We start from the raw sequence: 10465 nt of genomic DNA on the forward strand, positions 1-10465 counted from the left end.
TTTGAGACTGCGGTCTATCTCATCAATAAAATGCCTACCCGTGTCCAAAATAATGAAAGCCCTCACTTTCGTTTGCATCGGTCTCCTCCTTCCTATTCTTTCTTGGTTTCGGTCGATTTTTCTCCATAAAAAACTGATGTTTCGTTATTTATCTATACACGTGATTCTGTTTGCCTGTACCTCCTTGTGTATGTGGATGGCATTCTGGTCATGGGTTCTGATGGTTCTCGTGTTACGCGTTTTCTTGCGGAGTTGGCATCTGAATTTAAGATTCGTGACATGGGGGTTCCGTCTTTCTTTATTGGCATAGAAAAGGTCCCGTGGAATGATGGCTTGCTTCTGTGTCAGCGACGCTATATGCAGGATATTCTGAAACGTGCAAATATGGTTGACTATAAGCCTCTAGTTACTCCGGTTTCTCTTACTCGGCCCTCTACGGATGTTCCGACTCCTTATGCGGATCCCACGCAATATCGGAGTCTTGCTGGGGTGCTGCAGTATCTTACCGTTACGAGACCGGATCTCTCCTATGCGGTGAATAGGCTTTGTCAGCACATGCACTCTCCCACCACTGAACACTAGGCCATGCTCAAACGCGTTTTGCGTTATATTAAAGGGACTATTCACTTCGATTTGCATATCCGTAAGATTTCTTCAGTTGCGGTTCATGGATTCTCAGATTCGGACTGGACTGGCGATCCGGATGATAGGAAGTCCACTTGCGGGTTTGCGGGTTTTCTTGGCAACAATCTGATTTCCTGGGCCTGTCGGAAGCAATGCACTGTGGCTCGGTCATCCACTGAGGCTGAGTACAAAGGCCTTGCTGATGTCTTTGCAGAGGTTACGTGGCTGGTTTCTTTGCTCCGTGAGCTTGGGGTCGGTATGGCGGTGGTGCCTTCTCTTTGGTGTGATAATTTAGGGGTCACGTATCTTTGTGCCAATCCTGTGTTTCATGCTAGAATGAAGCACGTGGAAATCGATTACCATTTTGTTCGTGACAAGATGGCTAAGAAGGAGTTACAGGTGCATTCTATTTTCACTAAAGATCAAGTGGCGGATCGGATGTCTTCACAAAACCGCTACCTAGTCCACAGTTCATGTTTCTTCGTGGCAAGCTCAATGTAATTGACTGCCCACCTTAAGCTTGAGGGAGAGTGTTAGGAGTCTATTAGTTGTGAGTAGTTATATTGTGATAGGACTCATATTAATGTATTCATATACTCTTGTAGAATTTAGTATGATGAATAACACAGACAACACATTCCTCATCCAATCAAGCCCCACTAAAATTATGGTGTTGAATAGATACATCTTTTTTTTCTTTTTCTTAATGATATTTGATCTGCTTAATTTAAAAGTCTTATAATTAATGTTTATTATATATTTTTTTTGGAAACCATACATTGTGGTCCGGGTCTTTCTCTGTCTGTTTAACGGTCCAGGTCCACCCGATTCGCTCCAAAAGGCACAAAAGCTGGCCCAAAGGGAATCGTCACTTGTGGGAATCAAACCCGGGTTATCCCAAAATTCTCCCCCACAAAGAGAGTTCATTTGACACTTGAGCTGGCCCTCTTCGTCCCTTTATTATATTATTAATGCATGAAATATATCGTACTCCGTGGTATAATTATTTGAGTGTACCCATCAATTTGATACAGTGTAAATAGATTGGTGTAATAATTAAATAAATCACGCAAGTTGAATTTCTAGTAGTTTTCAGACTAATTAAATACAACTATACAAGTCATGATCAAGGAGCGTAGCTACTAGCTAGCTACTTCAAAAATCAAAATTCAAAGCCCTTTATCACGTGTCATCAGAATATGACCTAACTAGCTTTCAAAAAAATAAATAAAAAAATGATCTAACTTCAATTCAATTTTAATTGTATTTGATTAAAGGTGGATGTGATGACCAAATACCCGAAAACGATGATTCTACAATATAGTAATTTAATTACAACCTTTTGTGAATTTTAACGGCAACCATGTAGGACTTATAACTGACATTTGATCCTATTTGTTAAGTTATTGAGTTACCATAATTTACATCTTCTTAAATGCTTTGACAGATCAAAGTGAGTGCCCTTAAAGTTATGGATTCAATAACCTTTTAAATACATCGGCACAATCAATTAAAGCATTACAACCTTAGCATCCATTGTATACTATGTTATGAGCATAATAGATGATCGACATGAGAATTGATTAAGATTTAAAAAAAAAAAAAAAATTCTTGGTTGGCAACTTGAGGATATATACAAGAGTAGAGCTTTACGCCCGTTTGGTTTGCGAAAAATATTTTGAGGAAAAATGAAATTAAAATTTCATGAAAATAAAATTATCAGAAAGATTAATTACATTATTTGGTTTGTGGAAAATAAATTACTAGGAATGTTAATTCCATTGTTTGGTTGAGTTTGAAATGGTAAAAAATAATGAGTATAAAGAAAATTATACCCCTACACAATAATAACAACAACAATAATAATAGTAATTAAGAAAAGTTGGTGATAGCATAATTGGCCTACTTGTTTTTCATGAAAAACATTTTCTATGAAAAACAAAATACCAAAAGGGACCAAATAGAAAATATTTTCTTCATTCTTAAAAAAAAAAAAAAATTCCATAAACCAAACAAAAAAAAAAAGCTAATTTTCTTTAAATTAAAAAATGAAAAAAAATATTTTCTAGCAAACCAAACATGTACTTAGTCAATTATCAATTAAGTCCGAACCTTTTTTTTGAATGTATACGGAGTGTAGTATTTATAGATTGGCTAGCCATAAATTGTTATTCTATTAACAAATAGAATGATTACACTTGGCTTTGGACCATTTGCCTTGAGATTGAGGGTGTCAGCAAGAATCTAGAGAGATTATAAATCCTTTGAAGCGTCGGTAGGATTGTGCATTTGGTTAATCGAATCATTTTAATCAAAATTTTTAAAGTTTTAACAATTAATTGAACCAAATTTCGTATTACCTAATTAATTGAATTAAAATTTTTTTCGAAGGTTAATTAGTCGATTAATCTAAATTTTTAAAACTTAAAATATTACCTATAAATCTATAATAGTAAATCTAACTACCTCAATACCTATAATAATAAATCCATAACTTCAATCCAAAATTTAAAGTCTAAACATTCCTAGTCCATAGGGATTTCATTTTAGTTTTAGGAATTTAACATTATTTATGTATTTATTTATATATTTAAAATTTCAATTAATTCGGTTAATTAACTGATAGTTTCAATCCGAATTAACCATTAACTGAAATTTTACAAAACATCCAACCATTAACCAAATATTGAAAATTTTCGGTTCAAATCGGTTAACCGAACTTTTATCAAAGTTTGCACACCCCTAAGCGTCAATGTGTCATTTAGCCCTTTTGAGTGAGCAGGTCGATCGGCCGACCTCTCGAGTACTTAAAGCGAGAAACATGTTTGGCTACTTATAGCTGATCAACTCAAACCCTAAACCCTATTTACTCCACCGGGCACGACGGGTCTCTCACCCAATAAAAAATAAACTCCGCTTTGTGACCCTAGTCACTAAAGAATTTCAAGAAAGTAAACCAGTCTGGCTACTCATAGTTGATCGATTCAAACCAAAAAGATTAATAAGCTATTCTCGTTAAGAGTTGAACTTATAACTTTATAATGATCAAATTAATAGTCAGTCAAGTCAGGAGTTGCTCCCAGGTGGTATACTTTTTTTTTTTTTTTTAGCTATGGAGTACTTTCCGGGTTGATTTAAAGGCTCCAAATTAAATCAAATCAACCATATCTATCAACAGTCAGCAACACGTGAATTAAGTTTATGCATAGGTTACAACGGGAAGATCAGAGATGATGAAACCATAACCACGTACGTAATTGCTGACTGAAACACAACAATGGCATCGACTTCGTTCCATGGTTAACGTTGTCGGATATGTAATTGCGCACGTGAGCCCGACATCTATGACTAAAATACCAATCCGGCCTTATCGAAAGCAAAGCTGGAAATCACTATTATCGTACCACTTTATGTTGTCTCAAATGTATATTAACGTGTGAGATTACATATTCCCCAGCCCATAATATGAGCAGTACGTGTTAATGGTGCATGATGTTTTCATGCGCAAAAGTGCAAAAAACTGTGAAAATAACAACAGATAATTAATGGAGGACGTGTGGTCCCTGTGCACATAATGCCCAACTGCCTACTTCATCTTTTTCCTAGAAAAATATACCTAGTGCAGCCACATTGAAAATGTGTGGAATCATAATTCATAAAGATTTAAAATAGTTGGTAAGCGGGTTGCTATCCTTTTGTTAGGAACAAACGCTTATCACTATGTCAATTTAAAGTTATAGCTAGTAGCGAGGACACAATTTTATTTTCTTATATACCGTCACATTTTCTAAAGATAAGGTGCTAGATTTGACCATTTAGGCCACGGTCTAACAATCCTATTAGGATCAAAGGCTTACCACTCACGCCAAAAGCTATAGCTAGTAGTGAAATCCCAACTTTACTTCTTTACTTATAGATCATCATCACATTGTTTGAAACGGGCTGGGTGCTGGACTTGGCCCTTAGGGGCTTTACCGGCCTCCGCCCAACAATCCCCTAACCATCAGGTATTAGACATGGCCCCTTTACCGGCGCCGCCCAACAATTCCCCCCTCCCAGCAAACCAATTTTAATTGTTATTGCTGGGAATTTGACACCACTTGTTAGGATCAAGCGGTTACCGCTCACACCAAAAGCTAGTAGGGAAGGCACAACTTTATTTCCTTCCTTATAGATTGCCATCACATTTTTCGAGACAGGTGGGTGCTGGACTTAGCCCTTAAAGACTTTACAAGCCTCCGCCAAACAATTCCCGAGCCACCAGATACTAAACATGGCCCCTTTATCCGTTTATCGGCCCTGTTCCACAAATCCCCTTATCCACCTGGTGTTAGACTTAACCCTTCACCGGCCTTCCACCAGACAGTGGGAATACTGGGTGGTATACTGGTATATTGCTAAAAAATGAGAGTAATGAAGAGTTTGAGGGGAAGGGGGTGTTGGGAGTCAACAGATTACTCATGCTAGCTAGAGAAATTTTTTGCACAACATTAACAAAACTCCATGAATGAGTTAATCATGTCCAAATACCATTCTGCACTAATGGAACACTAAAGTTAAGCGGCCAAAAAAGTAGACAGGGAAGGAAATACAAGAGACATATGAGATTACATTATCACACGAGAGAGAATGAACAGCGAAACATAACGTAACGACTCCTCGATCACCTGCCATCTGCAGATGTGAATGAATCGGCGAATCCATATGGTCGGGTAGGTATGCTCGTTTGGGTGTTGTCCAAGCTAGGAAGATACGAAGAAGACGAGGAGTCGTCGAGCTGGCTCGTACCTTCATACGCCTGCCATTTCTTTAGTGCCTGTGGCAGGGACATGTCTAGGTCAGTGCCATAAATGTCGTCTGATGAGCTCTGCTCCGAGGGCCTCCAAAGCTCGACCAAAGAAGAAAGGACGTTGACCACGTGACCCATGTCGGGCCTTTGATATGGCTCCCTCGCACAGCAGTGCCCAGCAAGCTCAGCTACGGTGCTGATGCTAGCGAGCGTTTCCTCGTCGAGATCAAGGGTCGGGTCGATTGCCTTATGGAAGGTGTCCTTGTTTAAGTACATCCTTCGGAACCATGTCACGAGATGCATGCTCTCCTCGGGTTGGCTCTCGTCGAGAGCCTTTCTGCCCGTGATCAGTTCCATCAAGATCACACCAAAACTAAATACATCTACCTTCGTAGTTACTCTCCCAGTTACTGGAAAAAACGAATGGAAATAAAATGGATTTAGACCCTAGCACTACAAGGAACTTTAATGGTATAAATTTATAAAACAACTACATAAATGACTATGTGCATATAATGCCAAATTCATTCTAAAAAATACAATTTACACAAACTAAAAAAAATACACACATGAAAGAAAATAATCTTTTACGGAGTAATACTTTTGGAGAGAATGCGATACCCTTCACTTAGAAATCTTGATTTAATATTTTTGGAGGGAGTTAATACCCAATTTAGTCCTCAACTATGGTGATTTTCTAGATTTAGTCCTAAATGTTTTTTTTTTGGTGATTAATTGAGTCGTCGGCGGTTAAAATCAAGGACTAAATCAAGAAAACTCACTATAGTCGATGACTAAATTGGGTATTAACCAATATAGTCGAAGACTAATTTGGGTAAAATCACTATAGTCAAAGACTAAATTGAGTATTAATAAAGGAGAAATTACCAAGCTACATTTACAAATGACTCAATTAGGAAAACCATTGAAGTTGATGATCCAATTAAGCACAAAAAGACATTTAAGACTAAATTGAGAAAAACTGCTATAGTCAAAAACTAAACTGAGTATTAACTCTTTTTGGAAGAAATACTAGCTCATGTGTGTTAGTTAATTAATTTTAAATCATTTACTTATATATTTACCATTGCCTTATTTTTTTTAATTTAATTTTGAAGTTTACTGAAATACATGAAGATATGTTAAAAATATTAAAGTAAAATGGCCATTATAACATAAAAGATAATCCTCAACCAAACAAGTTTATTTACATACCTCAGTTTAATCAAACACAAAAGTCTAACATTTCCTACATAATCTGAGCGCAGCAAATTATATCGTGGACCAGGGCACTATGGACCCTGGTCCAATACACAAAATTCGACTTCATAATGCACAGAATTCATGTTCATAATACACATACACATAAACACGATATAATGAACCTGAATTCAGTGTATTATGTCAAGTGTTTGTGTCCGTAGCTATATAATACACAGAATTCTTGTTCATAATGCACAGAACTCATGTTCATTATATCGTGTTTATGTGTATGTGTATTATGAACATGAATTCTGTGTATTGGACTAGGGTCCACAGTTCCACAATATAACGATTGTCTGAGCGCCCCTAAATGCAAACCAGTGCCAAGGTTGGTTCAACTTTCCAATGTTAAACTACTGGAATGTGGTGTACTTCACCACTAGCCATCTTGGATAACTTGTCAAATAACTGCTTAGCTACCAAAAGTTTTCATTACCATTGAATTTCATTCATGTTTGAGGACTAAACGTAACTAAATCCAGGCCATGCCAAGGTTTATCAAATGCTTTTAGGTCCAACGTAACCTTGCTATGTTTAATTACTAAAATGGGTTGGACTTCACCACTAGCTATCTTGGTTTAGCTGTTAAAAAATTACTTTTAAAGATTGAATCCAATCAATTTACTAATCTAACCCATGGCCTTATAAACCCATATGTTCTCTCTTATTTTATCAATGTGGGACACTTAACAGCTACCAAAGTTTTAGTTGTCGGTCATTACCGTTTGATTTCATTCATGTTTGAGAGTAAATTTAATTGAGCATGGCATGCATATACATACACAAAGGACATGAATAAATGAAGTTAAGGCAAACCTGCATATTCGGGTGCCAAATATCCAAATGTTCCAGCAATCCTCGTCTCGATTGAGCCTTTCCCTTCAGGGGCAAGTCGAACAAGTCCAAAATCCGCTACCTTAGCCCTCATATCATCTCCGAGAAGAATGTTGGAGGGCTTTAGATCTCTATGGATGAAGCTTTGGTGAGCCAAAGTATGGAGATACTCTACTCCTCTAGCAACATCTAAAGCGATTGTCAATCTTCGGGTCCACCCCAGGGGCTTCACGCCTTCCTCGGCCCAGTTGAAAAGATGTTTGCTTAATGTCCCTTGGGGCATGTACTCAAACACGAGAAGTTTCTCGTTCCCGTCGAGACAGTAACCAAGTAGAGCAACGAGGTGCCGATGCCTAACTTTCGTCAGAACAGCAATCTCGGATTTGAACTCGGCTAGCCCCTTCCCGGTGATAACTCCAGACTCCATTCTCTTCACAGCAATCTTCGTCCCATCGTGTAATTCTCCTTTGTACACGGTCCCGAATCCTCCTTGGCCTAATATGTTCTCCTCGCTAAAGTTGTTCGTGACACTCTTCAAGACTTGAATCGAAATTACCATATTCCCGGCCTCGACCATTTGGATATCGCTAGTTTCAGTGGTGGAAACGGTGTGGGTTTCACTCGCTGCACCTACACTAACGCTCGACCCCGCCACCGTGATCTTCACGCTGTCGTTTTCAGAACCCGAATGGCGAGGATGAATCACCATGGCGTTTGGACTCTGCACTCTGCTGAACCGCTTTTGTTTGCCCTTGTATAGACAAAAAGCCACTAATCCGATCAAACAAAGCACAAAGACACCACCGATAACAGAAAATACCACTATTCCAATCCAGCTCTTAGATTTCTTACTAGCATTTTGTAAATTTTTACCCTCATCAGAATTAGGCGGACCAGAAGTGCCCGGAGAAGTTTTTCCTACCTCACTCTTATCCTTCCCAATATCAGGGTTCCCATTCGTCTTTAACATCACATTCTTCTTGAAAACGGGCACTTTCCCGTAAAGCTGGTTGTTGGAAACATCCAATTCAGTTAGACTCGTCATGGTAGTGAGCTCCTCGGGAATCACCCCCGTGAGATTATTATCAGCAAGGACTAATCTTTGCAGTGATTTAAGTGAAGCAAATTCCGGAGAAATTGAACCCGTAAGCATCATATTCTGAAAGTTAATAATGGTGATATTCCCATTGTTGCAAGTGATCCCAAACCAATCTGCACAGGGGTTGTTTCCCTTCCAATTCCCCGCAAACTTTGTTGGATAATCCATTGATTCCACAATCGAAAGCAATGTATTTATTCTAGGGTCACAATCGCCAGGCTGAGGCAAACAAAAACTGTTGGTATCCTTCACCATATCAACAGAAACCGAGTCTTTGAACTTTGGCATTGGTCCTTGAAGCAAATTATTCGTCAAATTAACAACTTTCAAGGACTCGAGATTCACCAAGGACAATGGCACGGGTCCTACGAAAGAATTATCTCTAAGACTCAATACCTCCAAAGCCTTCAACCCAGAAAGATTGGGCAATGGACCAGTAAACCCATTGGAATGAAGCCAAACCTCCTCCAAGAATGTCATGTTCTGTAAAACATCAATGGTTCCACTGAGTTTCTGCCCATTCAACCACAAAGACTCAATGGGCAAACTAGAAAAGCCCAATGGCAACTCACCTTCCAAGTTATTGAGAGCTAAATGTAAGTTTATCAGCCCAGGAAAGGCATCAGAGTCCAAAAAACGCGGAATTTTCCCCTTTATATTTGCAGAGTTTGCAGAGAAATTCTGCAGGGCCGAAGCGTTTCTAAGATTCTCAGGGATTTCCCAGGCAGCAAAGGGGTTATTATCAATCTCAACAGATTGCAAAGAAGACATCCCAGCAAAGAAATCAGCAGGAACTGAAGTGAACTGATTGTTACTAAGCATTAACACTCGCAATGAACCCAAACCACTCAAGCTGGGCAATGGTCCAGAAATGTTGTTCCATTGGAGCTCTAATCGCTCAAGCTGAGTGAGTTTAGAGAGTTCAGAAGGAAGAGTACCTTGAAGGCCATGGTGGCCAATTTGGATCCGGATAACCCGCTTGTCCTGGCAAACCACATGGTCCCACTTGCATGGATCCGGGTCGGACCACCCCAGCTCCGATGGTGGGTTCAGGCTCTTCTTGAGAGCCAGCATCACAGAACCATCATCTTCTTGAGACTCTGCGTACAGAAAAACACTGGGAAAAATCCACAGTAACAGTAAAGCTGAAATCTTTATCCCAAAATGTTTCATCTTCTTCATCTAGGAAAAGATCCCGATAGCAAAGAGAGCAGATATTGAGACTAAAGGGAGGCTTTTTAGGCAGAAAAAGAGAGCAGATATTCAAGATTTTAGAGGTGCATTGAAGGAAAGGAGGAAGAAGAAAGGGAACAGCAAAGACCAGACCAGAGAGCTTTGGGAGAAGAGAGAGAGCACATGAGGAGAGGGACCCACTTAAACTGGAAAGCTTTTAAGAAATCAGAAAAATGGAGTTGTATGTATCCATGTATGTATTGTGAGGTTCAGGGAGAGATGAGAGTAACCGTAAAGGCTGGATGATTCTTGGGAACATGCCACACGATGCCAGCTTGTCTGTGTTTGTCAATGGTTTGTCTACTTTTCTTCAATCAATATTTTGTAGATTTTTATAAATTTCTGAAATTATAAGCCACATTTATATAATCACTTCAAATTTTTATAAATTTTATACGGAAAACATTCAAAAAAGTTATTGACTTTTTTTGTTTTCGTTTTATGTAATTAAACCTTTGACCAAATAACATAAACAATCTTTAATATTCACTGCATTTAAATAAAATTTCACCATATTAATCCATAACATTTATGAAAAATTACCTTAATTATGTAAACCATTTTCATTACACAATACTGTGTGCAGAATAAAGCTATAAGGACAAAAAAAAAAAATCACCATT

The 10465-nt window shown here is 38.4% G+C and overlaps 2 protein-coding genes across 2 annotated transcripts; one reads left to right on the forward strand and one right to left on the reverse strand.

Moving 5' to 3' along the window:
- Positions 1 to 210: 210 nt before the first annotated feature.
- On the forward strand, positions 211 to 1125 carry LOC109180255 (uncharacterized mitochondrial protein AtMg00810-like). The gene is made up of 2 exons (XM_019329745.1): positions 211 to 534; positions 649 to 1125. Exons 1-2 carry the CDS (start codon positions 211 to 213, stop codon positions 1123 to 1125), a joined length of 801 nt encoding a protein of 266 aa, XP_019185290.1.
- Positions 1126 to 5092: 3967 nt separating this feature from the next.
- On the reverse strand, positions 5093 to 10144 carry LOC109180505 (receptor protein kinase TMK1-like). The gene is made up of 3 exons (XM_019330129.1): positions 9839 to 10144; positions 7493 to 9801; positions 5093 to 5823 (listed from the first exon to the last, which is right to left on the reverse strand). Exons 2-3 carry the CDS (start codon positions 9789 to 9791, stop codon positions 5288 to 5290), a joined length of 2835 nt encoding a protein of 944 aa, XP_019185674.1. The 5' UTR covers positions 9792 to 9801; positions 9839 to 10144; the 3' UTR covers positions 5093 to 5287.
- Positions 10145 to 10465: the final 321 nt, after the last annotated feature.

Source organism: Ipomoea nil, unplaced genomic scaffold, assembly GCF_001879475.1.
Source record: "Ipomoea nil cultivar Tokyo-kokei standard unplaced genomic scaffold, Asagao_1.1 scaffold1026, whole genome shotgun sequence".
NCBI classification, from domain to species: domain Eukaryota; kingdom Viridiplantae; phylum Streptophyta; class Magnoliopsida; order Solanales; family Convolvulaceae; genus Ipomoea; species Ipomoea nil.